The sequence below is a fragment of the Chelmon rostratus genome, chromosome 24, assembly GCF_017976325.1.
Source record: "Chelmon rostratus isolate fCheRos1 chromosome 24, fCheRos1.pri, whole genome shotgun sequence".
Taxonomy (NCBI): domain Eukaryota; kingdom Metazoa; phylum Chordata; class Actinopteri; order Chaetodontiformes; family Chaetodontidae; genus Chelmon; species Chelmon rostratus.
Genome location: NC_055681.1, coordinates 6,546,391 through 6,561,777, shown reverse-complemented (window position 1 = coordinate 6,561,777; position 15,387 = coordinate 6,546,391). Strand labels below are relative to the sequence as shown.

General features: G+C 46.2%; 1 protein-coding gene across 1 annotated transcript in view; it reads right to left on the bottom strand.

Moving 5' to 3' along the window:
- Window positions 1–4,296: 4,296 nt before the first annotated feature.
- LOC121627686 (protein unc-80 homolog) overlaps window positions 4,297–15,387 on the bottom strand; it is a 42,450-nt gene continuing 31,359 nt past the window's right edge. Inside the window, exons 47-66 of the mRNA XM_041966713.1 lie at window positions 15,194–15,332; window positions 15,004–15,100; window positions 14,757–14,927; window positions 14,593–14,685; window positions 14,289–14,507; window positions 12,893–13,123; window positions 11,709–11,832; window positions 11,505–11,630; window positions 11,294–11,417; window positions 10,967–11,173; window positions 10,702–10,886; window positions 10,454–10,619; window positions 10,183–10,362; window positions 9,948–10,095; window positions 8,905–8,961; window positions 7,843–7,924; window positions 7,590–7,695; window positions 7,200–7,220; window positions 6,768–6,961; window positions 4,297–4,836 (exon numbers count right to left, since the gene is read on the bottom strand). Of these exons, the coding sequence (XP_041822647.1) occupies window positions 4,297–4,836; window positions 6,768–6,961; window positions 7,200–7,220; window positions 7,590–7,695; window positions 7,843–7,924; window positions 8,905–8,961; window positions 9,948–10,095; window positions 10,183–10,362; window positions 10,454–10,619; window positions 10,702–10,886; window positions 10,967–11,173; window positions 11,294–11,417; window positions 11,505–11,630; window positions 11,709–11,832; window positions 12,893–13,123; window positions 14,289–14,507; window positions 14,593–14,685; window positions 14,757–14,927; window positions 15,004–15,100; window positions 15,194–15,332 (3,210 nt within the window). The remainder of the gene's footprint in view (window positions 4,837–6,767; window positions 6,962–7,199; window positions 7,221–7,589; window positions 7,696–7,842; window positions 7,925–8,904; window positions 8,962–9,947; window positions 10,096–10,182; window positions 10,363–10,453; window positions 10,620–10,701; window positions 10,887–10,966; window positions 11,174–11,293; window positions 11,418–11,504; window positions 11,631–11,708; window positions 11,833–12,892; window positions 13,124–14,288; window positions 14,508–14,592; window positions 14,686–14,756; window positions 14,928–15,003; window positions 15,101–15,193; window positions 15,333–15,387) is intronic.

The window sequence follows — 15,387 nt, the reverse complement described above, 5'->3', positions numbered from 1 at the left end:
GTTGTAGACCTTGAAGGGATTTTTTTTTCGGTCTTCAATTATATTTCTGTGTTTTCCACTGACAGAATTGTTTGTTTCTTTGAGTTTGGTGTGTTTGCTTCCTCTGTCCTGATTCTTCCTTCTTGCCTCTCCTCTCCTCGTTTGCCTCTCCTGGCCTCACCTCGCCTGCCTCGCTTCTCCTAGTTTGCCTCTCCGAGCCTCCTTCCTCGCCTCTCCTCGTTTGCTTCGCTTCTCCTGTCCTGTCTCTCCTTCCTCGCCTCTCCTCTCCTCTCCTGCCTCGCTTCTCCTAGTTTGCCTCTCCTCCTCTCTTGCCTCGCCTCTCCTAGTTTGCTTCGCTTCTCCTGTCTTGCCTCGCCTCTCCTAGTTTGCTTCTCCTGTCTCGCCTCGCCTCTCCTGCCTCTCCGAGCCTGCTTCGCCTCTCCTAGTTTGCTTCGCTTCTCCTGTCTTGCCTCGCCTCTCCTAGTTTGCTTCTCCTGTCTCTCCTCTCCAAGTTTGCTTCGCTTCTCCTGTCTTGCCTCTCCTAGTTTGCGAGACAGACTCTCCTCTCCTAGTTTGCCTCTCCTCTCCTAGTTTGCCTTGCCTCACCTCTCTCGCTCCTCCTCTCCTAGTTTGCCTCAGTTCTCCTAGTTTGCCTCTCCTAGTTTGCTTCTCCTCTCCTGTCTTGCTTCTCCTGTCTCAAAATCCCATTATAATCTGCTTTCTTCTCACATAACCATTTGCTTGCAACTCTCCAGGAACCCAGGGGGCACGGCCCCCGCCCAGACCCCCCACCCTCCGCTCCAGGACTCAGGGTTACACGGGTCTCGAACCAGGTCTGCCACAGTGCAGATATTTCACCAAGCCTGGACGATACCGCTGCCCCACTGAGCCTTTCGCAGTCAAATGTGTTCGGAACTTCTATTTATTGTTCAAGTTAGACTGACGAGAAAACGATGAAAATCTCACCAGGGGAGAAGCCCGGTTTCGGTCCACCAATCTCAGGTAATGCCACCATCTGCTTATCCCACTGAGCTGTACCTGCGCTCAGTAAAGGCTGTTTGGAACTTCTATTTGCTGTTCACATTAGTCTGAAGAGAAAACAATGAAAATATCACCAGGGAGAAGTCTGGATTTGATCCACCAACCTCAGCATCCAGCACCATCAACTTATCTCACTGAGCTAGCTTTGTGTTGGTTGGGTGTCGTGTTTATCATTGCATGGTTGAGGAGAAAACTTTTAAAAAGTATATGTGAGCTTGCATTCAATCTGTCAACCTAAGGTTGAGCCACATGTCACTTATCTGACTGAGTTACATGTGAGACTAAAAGTCGCTTTAGACGTAGACAACTGTGTTGGTTCCTTGTAGTGTTCATTGTTTACATTACTGAGGAGAAAACAAGACATTGAGCTTGGATGAGCTGATCAAAACTTGCTGTTTTTTCTTGGTTAAAAATGGGCAGATTCTTGAATCACTTTGTAAACGATATACGATTTATTTAGATATTCCAGAAATATTCTGATATACTGTAGATTATTCTAACTTTGCACAAAGAAGACATAATTTGACACAGACACATTACATTTAAAGGGAATGTAGATTCAACAGTACAATGGCCCAGTGTGTGTTTTATGGATTTGATAGAGATGTTTTGCGTGGTTGAATTGACATGGATTTTCTCTGTCATGTTCTAGAAACAAAATCAATGTTTTTATGAACAATGCAATAAAGTATTTCCCCTCTATTCCCTTTGCATGAGTTAACAGCATACAATCTCCCAAATGATTACAATGTTTTTACAAACTGACAAAAACACTCAGAAGAATGTCAAACACAGCACTGAGATATAGTAGACAGAAGCAGCCGATAACAGAACTCACAGTGCGTTGGTGTGGATATGGCACATTTCGATCCTGTATTCGGTGATTTAACATAATTATTATCAGTAATATTATTAGTCATGACTGGAATATTAGACTTTTCCATGAAAGCAGGGTAAAATTAGCATGTTTTACTTGCAAAAAAACATGTTGTTTAATCTTAATGTTTTGTTTGAGATTGGATATCCAGATCTTTTGACACAACGTGCCCACAGTTATATAATCTCCATAAACATGGGCATTTTGGAGGTATGATGTTTTCAACATAATAAACTTACACAACAGACTTGTTGACTGACAGACATTAACGTGTCAATATTTCTCTGTTAAGGCATGGAATAAGCAACGAGGTAACGGCCATCTACTGCATCGCTTCATCACAGTTGCAATAAAAGAAGTCTGAGTATGAGACATGTCATTTCACCCTTGATGGTTTTGACCACAGAAACACAGAATACAGTCTTTGGTCACAAATATAATATTCTGCTAAGATATAACACACGCTGTAGAATTAAGGGGATATGTTTGACATTATGATTGCAGCTGGAGAAACACCCAAAACTGTTTTATCTACCACTGACATGTATGCTGGACAAGTCAGTTGTGGATTTGGTGTTTAAATCCTTCTTTTCTCTGTAGGGTGAGACCATTTCCAGTGCAGTTTCACTGAACAACATAAATAAAAAAACAAAAAAAAAAAACACAAGAAGTCAAAACACATTCAAAGATAATGCCACTTAATTTAAAGGGGTACTCCAGCAGTTTAGTATATTCAGGAATGAAATGTATCTGTGTTTTGGTCTTTCTACTATAATACATTTGAATTTTAGCTCAGTTTTATCTTACTTGGTACTTGTAGGTACTTGTGTAACTTTCTGAAAACCCTTGTTACATGAGTAACAAGTTACAACTAGCTGGCTATCCTTAGCGTAGATTACAGTTACAGTTGATAGAGCGGACTGTGAGCTGTAGTTTTCCTGGTGACCTCACATCGGCTCTTGCTCCTATCAGAGTCGCTGCCGGCTGGCCGGGAAAACTACAGCTCTCTATCCACTGAATCCACTACTGCAGCCATGTCCAAACTATTCCATAAAGGGCTGTGTGGCTGCAGGTTTTCGTTCCAACCAAGGAGGAGCGCACCAGGCTGGATTTAATCAGCTGATCCCACTTTTCAGCTGATAACTAAGGGATCCCTTGATGTTGATTGGTTGGCCTGGTGTGCTCCTCCTTGGTTGGAACGAGAACCTGCAGCCACACGGCCCTTTATGGAATAGTTTGGACATGCCTGCACTACTGGCTGTGTTTTCCAGTTCATTGCACCATGTTTCCTGTTATGGCTGGAGGAAAGACCTGCATGCGGACAGCAAGAAAAAAAAACAAATTTTCGTCCCACGTCATTTTCACAGAAACAAGCTATTCATGCATGTGAATTGCTTTACATTCTTCCATAGATTGCCTTTGTGGCTGGCTGTGGCTTCTGGTGGAATGCCCCTTTAAAAACAGGTCCTGACATAATGTACAGTGAGCAACACATCTGCCCTTTTCCACACTCTGATTTACTGGACTTGTTCTTAACACCATAATCAGCATTTTTAAAACTCATAATCTAAAATATAAGATCTCATCTCTGCTCCTGTTCCTTAGAATCACATAAAATATTTTATATACATACTCATTGTGTTGTATATTTACTGTATATCATCTCCATCATTTAATACAAAGTTGCTCATTTCAATCATAGCTTTCGAATGGCTCTAAATATACTGTTTATACAAGCTCTGCATCTCCCTTTATATAGATCTCTGCAATATAGACACCTTTTACATTTAAATTTAGCAGTCATTTGTTAAATATCAATCCTGTAACAATTTATGGTCTTTAATAGTTAAGTATTACCAGCACTATGCCTACATTACTAATCTAATTTAGAAATGCATCTTTGATCCCAGGGTAGAATAGACCAACAAGATTTCATGTCTCTCTGATGGAGATAATCAATGCTTATGCGACTGCTGCTAAAATATACATTCAACCCTGAGCATATATAGCCAGAAGGGTTTTTAGATATTTAAAACTGAAGAGATACATTGAGACCCACAGAGAAGCAACTTGTTTTGTACATTTAGCAGTGAACACTTGAGTCAAAACTACACTGAGGAGAGAGCAGTTTAGTTTGAGGGCAAAGCTGAGAGGGACACAGAAATGATGGTTGGTGGGTTGTAGACACCAGGTTAGAGTGGAAAATAGAAAAACCCACACCTGTCCCATTGGTACAGTCCTTTCAAACTACATCAACCAGTCAAATTTCAATGTACACGTTACTTTTTTCTGCTCTTGCTCTCAAATGTTTTGAAATGTGTGCAGCACAGCCTTGCTGCTGTCTGGACCCCGCAGGTATCTGTTTGGCATTTGGCTACAGGTAGAAAAATATAATCCGCTCACACGTGGGACTCATCCAGGTCCAGGTCTACGGGGGAAAGGGGCAGGGGTGACCTGCGGGGTGACCGGCGGGGCGAGGGAGGGGAGAGCAGAGGGGTGAGAAGGGGGTTCTCTGTGCCATCGTCCTCGCTGAGCTGCAGCAGTGTGTCGCTGCGTGGCAGGAGCGCCGTTGTGTCCTCGTCACCGGGGCTCTCTCTGATCCGGGGTGGCCCCGGAGGCGGGGGAGGCAGGAGAGGGGCCGGAGGCAGCGGCGGGGGCGGTGGGGGGCCCGGGGCTGGCGCTGTACCCAGCACTGGGAGGGGCGGAGGGAGAGGAGAGGAGGTGCGGGACAAGGGGAGAGGGGAGCAGGTCCGGGAGAGGGGCAGAGGGGAGCAGGTTCTCGATGGGGGTGTTGGGGTGGAGGGGCGGGAGATGGAGGGGGGAGGGGAGAGGCTGCTGCGCAGACCCCACTGCTCTCTCTTCTCCTTGCTGCTTATGGCTGGAGGGGCCTGGGTGAGAACACAGGTTGGTCCTGTAGCTTCAGTTTGGAAAATGAGACGCTGCCCCACACTTAAAGGGCCACTTCACACTAATTACACAAATTCAACAACAGTTTTGTGGAACAGAAATCTGTTTCCATTTTTAGCAGGTGCATTGGCACAAAGTAAGTGCCAGAGTGTTCAATATGAAATCAATAATTCAGACACTGAAATATTCATGCAAAATACAGACACAATATATGATATGAAAAATAATCTGATATTTTGTTTTTTGGATCGCAAAATTCTTTTTATTTCACTATGGCAGTTTTTATTTTATTTTTTAATAATTTATGCCAACATAAACTCATATCCTTCAATTGTTGTGCAATATTACACGTGTTGTCATACTTTTGTATTTCATGTCCATACAGTTGTGCTCATAAGTTTACAAACCCTGGCAGAATTTATGATTTCCTGGTCATTTTTCATAGAATGTGAATGATAACACAAAAACATTTCTTTCACGCATGGTAAGTGGTTGGGTGAAGCCATTTATTATCAAACAACTGTATTTACTCTTTTTAAATCATATTGACAACAGAAACTCCTCAAATGACCCTGATCAAAAGTTTACATACCCCAGTTCTTAATACAGTGTATTCCCCCCTTTAACATCAATGACAGCTTGAAGTCTTTTGTGGTAGTTGCAGATGAGGGTCTTTATTTTGTCAGATGGTAAAGCTGCCCATTCTTCTTGGCAAAAAGCCTCCAGCTCCTGTAAATTCTTGGGCTGCCTTGCATGAACTGCACGTTTGAGATCGCCCCAGAGTGGCTCAATGATAATGAGGTCAGGAGACTGAGATGGCAACTCCAGAACCTTTACTTTATTCTGTTGTAGCCACTGACAGGTAGACTTGGCCTTATGCTTTGGATCGTTGTCATGTCAAGTACGTCCCATGCGCAGCTTCCGGGCTGATGAGTGCAAGTTTTCCTCCAGTATTTTCTGATAACATACTGCATTCATCTTCCTATCAATTTTTACCGAGTTTCCTGTGCCTCTGTAGCTCCCATCCCCAAAACATCAGCGAGCCACCTCACTGTTTCACAATAGGGATTGTGTACTTCTCGTTATAGGCCTTGTTCACTCCTCTCCAAATGTAGCGTTTATGGTTGTGGCCAAAAAGTTAAATTTTGGTCTCATCACTCCAAATGACTTTGTTCCAGACGTTTTGAGGCTTGTCTCTGTGCTGCTTGGCATATTGTAAGCGAGATGCTTTGTGGAATTTGCGTAGAAAGGGCTTTCTTCTGGCGACTCGACCATGGAGCCCATTTTTGTTCAAGTGCCTCCTTATTGTGCATCTTGAAACAGTCACGCCAGTTTTTTTCAGAGACTCCTGTATTTCAGCTGAAGTTATTTGAGGGCTTTTCTTGGCACCCCGAGCAATTTTTCTGGCAGCTGTGGCTACAATTTTTGTTGGTTTACCTGACTGTGGTTTGGTTTCAACAGAACTCCTCAGTTTCTACTTCTTAATTAATGTTTGAACACTGCTGATCGGCATTTTCAGATCCTTGGATATCTTTTTATATCCCTTTCCTGTTTTATACAGTTCAATTACCTTTTCCCGCAGATCCTTTGACAATTCTTTTGATTTAGAAGGCAGAAATGTCAGTGCAGCACTGGATGAAAGATGAAGGGTCTGTCAAGAGCCCAGAAACTCACTGACCTTTTATACACACACACTGATTACAAGCAAATAGATCACAGGTGAGGATGGTTACCTTTACCTTTTCATTCACATTGTCTGAAACATGGCCAAGAAATCATAAATTCTGCCAGGGTATGTAAACTTATGAGCACAACTGTATACATAGCTTTTTTTTCCATTTGTTATTCTGTATACCTTTTACATTGACTATTGTGATCCACCTTTGTCTACGAATATATATTGGGAAAAGTATTTTATTTGCATTTATCCATATGATTATGCATTTAATAATCGTGCTCGTACCTGTGTGTTAGCAGGGCTGTGCAGGTCGGCAGTGACCGTGGCCGACGAGGAAGAGGGCACCTCCAGTGTCGGGGACTTGGAAAGGGCAGGACTGGCCTTCCTGCCCTCAGCTGGAGGCTCTGCAGTGCTGGGAGTGGGCGGCTGCTGGCTTTGATTCTCCGTGAAGGTGACTGACCTCTTCTGGTCTCCATGCGCTGTTGGCACACATGCACACACGCACCGTCAAAACGGAGACAACAGCGCCAGCTAGCGACTCGCTAACACATCAGCACCACCAACGAGAGTGGAGGCAGGGACAGGACAGGAGGGGGTTGGCAGGGACTGGGAGGGGATGCAAGACAGACATGCAGAGCGCCCTATTGGGTGAGGTTGCAGATAAAAGGGGCGGGCCGTTGCAGGGTGGAGAGGAAGGGTTAAGGGGTTGTGTCTCACCTTCACAGTCCAATAAAGTTTCTTTATTTTGAGACAAAAGGCATGAGACAGAACAGAGCGAGAAGAGTCAGTTTGGTGACAGGTGGTACAACAAACAGCATTGGAACAAGGACAGAGGTTATGAATGGGAAGGACGGGTCAGTTCAAGTCAGCACACAGACATTAAATATAATAATCTCATTGGAGAAGAAAATTTTAATGTCTCTCTTTAATTTCATTCTTAAGGTTATTCTGTGTGCTTGATTTGAAGTGTAGGGTAAATCTGGTACGTTTTTCAATGAAATCACTTTTTTTTCTTTTTTCTTTTTTTTTTACATTTTAAGACAAACGTGCCTTTATATCACTGTTTGACAAGCACGCACACACACGCACGCACGCTTATGCTGTTACCCAGTGGTTTGTTCTTGGGCTGGATGCTCCTGCGGGTTGTGGAAAGCCTCGCTCCAGATCGACCACGTGGTTCATTCTTTGGGATGGACAGCAGGGGGCGCCGTAGCTGCAGGAAAGTCACAGTGGAGTGTCAAAATCAGCATAAATGTCATGTTTCACGTTTTTTGCGAATATTAAAATGGCTCATTTTCATTATCATGATGTAATATGTGTGTTAAATAAAAAGACTGAAATGAAAGACTGATGTCCACACCTGTCTGAGGCCTCGCTTTCTTCCTAACGGGGGCTGGATCAGAAGGTTCTGCTGGCCCGGTTCACTCTGCACACTGGCAACCCTGGTACAACCAATCAGAAGGGCACACACACACATATCACCATGAAGGGACCACAAGGACACTGCATCCCCAGCTGTGCTCGGTTACTGACCACATCTTTGACCACAATCAGATGTCGCTGCTATTCTACCCATTCACTCACTGCACGACACAGTTTGTCACACGACACCGAAACACATTGCAGAAGAGAACAGCGCTGCTGTGATTCATACACAGAAAACACAACAGGGGATAGTGGGGGCTGGAGTAGCAACACTCAAAAGAAACTTTTTACATTTCGTGCATTTAAAATTTACCCTTTTTTCAAGTGTGACACCTTCAGATTATTTTGTCATCCAACCATGAAATGGGGATGGATCAGATTAGAAGTTCTAACATGCAAAATCAAACAGCAGCGAAAGTCTCCTTTAATTATTACGGTTGCCACCCCAGTTCCCCCTTGCCCCCACAGATTGGTATCCAGAGTAGGACGCCCAATTTGATCAGCGAGAAGCCTGATAGACACGTAAACAGTATGACACACCATGGCACTAATGGGAGAGAGGCTGACTTTGTTGATGGCACATCAACTGTAAAGACCCACAGCTAACAGAGGAGAAACAGAGGCAGAGCTCCCTGGCCCCGGGGCTGAGGGGGCCCTCCTTTTTTTTTTCCTTTTTTTTTTTCTGAAGGGGGCGGAGGGCCCGGTTAGGATAGCACAGCAGATGAGCTGAGAAGATGAGGGTCAGTGTGGAGCTCAAAAGGAAGTGGGGGGGTAGGGGACAGAGACAAGGCACACTGGACCCACACAGAAAGAGAGACAGGTAAGTGGGGAGGGTGAGGGGAGGTGTGGCGGGCCAAGGCGATTTGATTGGATGTGGATGAGTGATCAACGGCGAGGCGGCCAATAGAGGAGGCCGTCCCGAGGCGATGCCCCTCCCGCTGGCGGACAGATGCAAGAACGCACCAATGGGACACACACAGAGAGAGGGCCACTGTACCTAGAGAGGTTACCCTCCTGCAGAAGACCCTGGGACTCATCTAGCACATTGGGTTCACTGTAAAAGGTAAAAAGTGGGGCGAAGGGGGAGAACGGGAGTTTAGGGAGTGTAAAGAGATCCATCAAGTCCCTGAGCCCTGAGTGCGGGGTGGGAGGCCAAGGCTCTGACCACAGCTTCATTCTTACCAAGATACAGAGTCTTAGCTACTTCACAATGCTGCTCTGAGACTGTCGAATAAAAAACATTATACATCAACAGAGATATACAGAAAAAAATGACTGTGGTTGTGGGATATGACTGGTCGATCCTTTTCAAAAGTAATAATTCTACATATTACATGAACAAGCAGTCATACATGAACATTTCTTGAGGGCATCGCTGCTCTGGAAACAAACAATTCCATTGGATGTATTTGACCTCAGTGGTGTACATACCCAAAAGTCTTCCTTCCATTCGGGGTGGGCGATACAGGCAAAATCTTTTATCATGGTGTATGAAACTTAATATCATGGTAACAGCAGATATCGCGGTACAGTAATTGCAATTCAATTGTTTTTTTTTATTTTCATCTTTTATCTGGAAAAAAAACACAACTTCCAACGGATATGCATCATCACCACCAACTGTCGCTCTCGGGTCACATGAGAACAGATGTGCTGCCCAGATCACATGACCTTGCCAGACTACTGCATTGCTGCTGAGATGTTCTCACTTACTGGAAATACTCAATCTGGTATAGAGAAGGTGGCGCCTGGAGCGTGCAGGAGGAGGAGGACTCATACGCATTTTTGCATTGATGTCAGATATCATGATAGAGTGGAAAGAAATATACAGGTAGGCAGAAAAGAGTAGGAAGCAGCTTCACTTCATGCAACAGGACTGCATTGACTGACCGGTGGACACATTTCTGCCGTCGCATGGTTTTTACTGTCATACTGCCCAATCCCACTGGCTATTCAAGAAGCTGTTTGAAGAAAAACCTCATGCTCGTTTTCCCTAGTGTGCTTCAGTGTGCATGCACGTGCACGTGTTGGGAATGTCACCTGTGGCTGGGCAGCATGGTGGTGCGGGGGGCCTCGGGCTGCGAGGCCGCTGAGCCTGTGGCGTGGCTGGAGAAACGGCGCTGTGCGATCACCCTGGGCAGGAAGGCCTCGTGCTCGCTCACCACGCTGGGGATACTCATGGAGTCATCTGAGGTGAGATGAAACGGAGTTCAGTTCCAATTTCTACCATCAAACGTGAAAGAAAATAAAAAAGCAAAACGAGAATGTTTCTGACTCTCTTCGTCATCCTCATCGGTGCGGCTGAGCGTGTCTTGGGAGGGCTGACGCGACGGCTGGCTGTCCTGCTCCCACACTGTGCCGGTGCCCGTGTTGGAACGCGACATTGTGGCCAAACTGAGGCGATAAGCTGATGTAGAGGTGCCCACCGTGCTGATGGATGTCTTGCCCTGATAAGCTGTTGAGTTTGGGACAGAAACAGTCAAGTTCACATTCAGGACCTGAGAAACACAGATTTCAACGTTTTTGTTTAGGTACAAATGTCTGACCGGAGCCGCTATGCACGGCCTCCTTCAGGATCTTGAGTTCATTGTTGAACTCTGCAAACAGGGAGCTCTTGCAGAGCGGTCGCGGGATGAAGCGTCTCTCCAGCTGGTCAGCGATGTGGTGACGTGCTGTGATCTCCTCCTGGGAGTCAGCGGGCTGGGTCAACAACTAGATGAACATATAAGGTACAGTAAGGCAGACGAAGACACAAATAGTGCATGTGCATTTAAGAGAATCACCGGTTGCTTACCTTGCATTGTATGAAAGGTCTCAGCAGGACAAAGATGGGGATTCGAGTTCGGACGATGAAGTCGATGAAGTCCCAGAAGGCCAAGCCGCCCACCTTTCTCAGAGCCATCTCCTTCACCTGCAGGCTTAGCCGGTACCATTGGTTTCCCAACGAGCGCTCAAAGCAAACCAGCACCACCTTCAGAGCTGAGGACGGAGAGAGGGAGGAGGATGAGAAGCGTCAGGAACCAGAGAGGCTATAAAATGCAGTCGCTTCATATTCGTACCCAGATACGCCGCCTGGCTGGTGGACTCGGCCAATCCCTCTCTGCGCAGATCCTTGCCCGTGTCGCCCGGGGTGGAGCAGTGAGCCGGGGACGCGTCCAGCATGAAGTTCTTGGTGCGGGAGGTGGAGATGATCCGTGGAGGCAGCAGGATGTTGATGACCGTCTGGAGGAGGAGGAAGATCTCAGGCTGCTCCAGGTGGGGGCTGTCTGCAAAGGGACATTAAAACACAAACAAGCGAGCATGCAGATTTAGGTTGTGTCATTTTATTGCATCAAGAAAAGGTTTGATTGTTCATCAAGCAGTCAGAAACACGATGGCTTTCACACCTTTGCTTCCAGATCCCACAGTGAGCACAAAGGGAATGAGCAGGTTGAGCAGCATTCCCTCTCGCCTCTCCTGATTGGTGAACGGTGAGATCACATGGCTGAGAGGAAAGTCCTCCTTCAAGGCCTGCGAATGGAGGAAACAGAAATTGGACGATGCACAGCGGGTGTTGCTGGCGAATGGAGGATGAGGATGAGGTGAGGAGAGGCACACCTGGATCTGCAGGGCGACCAGTCGGACCACCGCTGTGCTGAATGGCAGCGGGGGGGACAGGTAGGGGCTGAGGTGGAGAAGAGGAAGCCCATCTGCCACGCTGGAGGGGCCAACCACACCCATCACCTGACGACACACAAACAAACACTCAAAGAACAGCATTGAATCGGGAGGATCTGTGGCGTCTCGTGTGCGCCTCCGTACCAGGTTGACGCAGACGTTGATCAGCGAGCGAAGGTGTGGGAGGAAAGAGATGATTGGCTGTCGCTGCAGGGTCAGGCAGATCCCCTCGATCAGGCTGCTGGCCGCCTCCCACTCCACCTGTCTCCTGGAGAACGCACACCCATAACAACACCACCCCCGCACCCACATAAAAGCACATAGTCATGAATTTAAAAAAAGGACAGAGGCGAAAATGCCTCATTCAAGTCATGTGGGATGAATATCAAATTCAAGATGCTGATGCTCATCAGTCTCTTTTCTGAGCAATATCAAATGATGAAAACCATCATACTGAGAGTGAATCACTTACCACTCTACAGTATTAATATGCCTCGCCATATAATCATTACCTTTACGACTGTAATAAAGGCCATACTGACAGCAAATACAGGAAACAGCGAAGCTCACGAACACAGCCAGCGAAACACTGCTGCAACAGATCCTGGTGTGGAACACACACCTGTGACCAGAGTTCCCTCTGAGCCAGTCAGTCACATGTCACGCAAGGTTTGCACTTTTTGCTGCATTCGTGCTGTAGTTTTATGTATTTGAATATTTTAATGTTGCTTCATGCAGTTGATCTATCCTCGATCCAGTTTTATAGGATTAAATGTGTCAACAGTTGCAACAAAGTAGGACTGAGAGGCAGCCATGGACCAAAGGTTTTCATTAATATTAAGAAACACCTTCAGACTTAAAACACGCATTTCTGTTTGCATGTTTAAATTTTTTGTTTAACTTTAACTTTTGTTTAAATTTCATGTTTTTCATGCAATGCTGTTTGAGCTCCACTTTGTCAGAAATACACCATACATAAAGTTTATTACCTGGCTTATTATTAGTCATTTAATATGATGCGTCAAAGTGTGACTGTGTTGTTTGTCTGAAATGAAAATCTGCACCATCTTTCATGAGACGAGACTGGACGCCGGCTTGGAGTGAACGCTGGCGGCGATCCATCGTTAGTGCACACATCCGCACATCGCATTTATCTCCTCTCGCCCACAGAAACACACCACAGCAGCACTTGCGGTACATCACCCACGAAGGCAGCGTGACAGGGGACAGTGCCAAGAAAAGCCGTCTATCTACTGGACACACCACGGCACCGGCACAGCACGATACACTCACAGGGAGACAGAGAGAAGTGATCGTATTCAACAGACCTGGTGCATAATGCCTGTGGGCGAGCGCACCTGAGCGTGGGCATCTTGTGGATCTTGTTGAACATGCGGTCCAGCCTCTTGAGGATGAGGATGAGGGCGGGGCGGACGGCCTCGGACGACCAGTCGGTGATGGGCAGCATCTCCATGATGTAGCGCCGCAGCCCTCGGCTCTCCATGGTCAGGGTGTCGTAGGGCGCCAGCTTCAGCAGGGCGTGGGCGATCTCCGCCAGCCTGGGACACACAGACACACCATCAGTGCAACTTAATAGTGCAATTTAAGATATGCTTTTGTTTTTTCCATGATAAATGTCCTGTTGTGCTCAGGAAGAAGCCAAAAAAAGGACTCTCAAATTAAAAACAATGTCCTAGTTGACACATACAAATTGTTATTTTTGTCTGACAGCCCAAAACTGAATAATAATCACATCTGAGGAGTTAGAACCAGTGAAAAGCTGCATTTCTGCAATTTTACGGTGAAAAAAGATCAATTACTTGACTAATCCTTTCAGCTCTGATGGACTTCATCAACAAAAACCACGATTCCATTACACAAGAACAGGGGTCGGGAACCTTTTTGGCTGAGAGAGCCATGAACACCACATATTTTTGAATGAAATTCCAGGAGAACCATACAATATGTTTAAAACTAAAAATACAAGTAAATCTGTGCATTTTATGTAATTTCAACACTTTTAAAGTACAATAAGTCTCTGAATTCTTTTAATAACATTGTTATGCTGTTGCTAATTAATGATGAGTTATCTGACAGCGGGATTAACGACAAACCGCAGTGCGCCCCTTTGCGCATGCGCACATCGACCGCTATTTTCGACAGCAAAATACGGCAGCCTCACTTAAACAGTGACTGTCACTACCCGATTGCCTCTGAGTCACCAGTAATTTGTTCTTTTTCCTGTCTTCTTATAACTTTGCTTTCGTTTTGTTGCTTTCTTCATTTCTCCCAACAACAGAATCAGTCACCAGTGGCATGTCATACATATCCAAAGACAGAGGAAGAAATCTGTATTTGCTGACCTGTAAGAAACAGAAAATTAGACCTAATCTAATGCTTAAAATGCAAGTAAATTATTGGCTATAAAAAACTTCCTTAATGAAGTGAAGTTGGCATGAAACAAGGGGAACGCATCCATTGGTGTTACTGTTCTATTCAAAACTGCAAAATCAGGCACTGCTTAATTTTAAAATCAATGTTTGGATCTTGAGGCAAAGAGAAAGAATGAGATGAAGACACGTGGAACCCATCTTCACACTGTGAATGAGGCGGTATTTGACCAGAGATGAAGAAAATGTTGATCTCTTGACCATCTTGGAGGAAGACAGAAATCAATTCACAAACTTTGACCAGTAATTCTGATGAGAGACGCTTTGAAATCACCTCATGTGGGATTTGATGTCCAGCAGCTCCAGGGCCGTGACCCGCGGCTCCCCGGCGACGTTCTGCAGGATTTTCAGTCTTGGTCCGCAGTGTTTGTAAAACTCGGTGCAGATGTTCAACAGGGACTCCCGCGGCCGGCGGAACTCCTCCCTGGCGATGCGCTCGTCCAGCTCCTCCCTCGGCATGCCCTGGCCCTCCTCCAGCAGGTGGAGGTTGTCCCTGTGCACAGACACAAACGTACAAACAGGGTCTCAGAGTCCAGACCTGCACTCTAGCCTACCACTGATCATGTCATAGTCCTGACCTGGTGTTGACCCCTCCTGACATGGCGTGGTTAGCTGCAGTACCTCCCTTATGGCCTTGATCACAGCGGGACATCTGGGGGGCTGTCATGGGCCTGTGGAGCACAAAACAATTAGGACTGTCAACATGTGAAAGGACGTCACATCCCTGCTGCATGAGTCAGACCTTGTGAGGGCCTCGGAGCTGTAGAGCAGGGCCTGCAGGGATGTGGCCAGAGCAGCGATGGCTGCGATCTCATCCCTGGCAGCCGAGGCCGACTCCATCGTAACCGTGTTGCTCTTCAGCTTCTGGAGGTGGCAGGGGACCAAGGCCTCCAGCACCATCAGCATCTGGAGACTGGAGAGATGCACGTTAGAGGACAAGCTGAAGGTGCAAGAACAGGAAACGGATCATCCTCGACATGTTTCTGTACCTCCTAAAGGATTCGGGGGCGTAGGCGACCACGGTGACGCACAGCTTGATGGCCTCGCTGATGGAAAAGGCCAAGTCCTCATTACCATAACAAAAATCTGCAAGAAAAAAGTACAACTCAAGCACATACAGGACTGATGTAGGCTTCTGGGCTTGTTTGATGCAAGATAAACCAACCCCTAAAGTCCTACCTAGAGAGCGGAGAGGTTTCTCAGCCTTAACCAGCTCCAGCGCATCCAAGGCGTCCTGGGTCTCACCCTCCAGAGAGACCAGCAGGTCAAACAGACACTGAGCTGACACGCCTTTAGACAGACCAGTGCTAGTGCTGGTCTGGGAAGAAGAGAAGAAGACAGGAGAAATCCTATAAGCTGCAGGCTTATAGGAA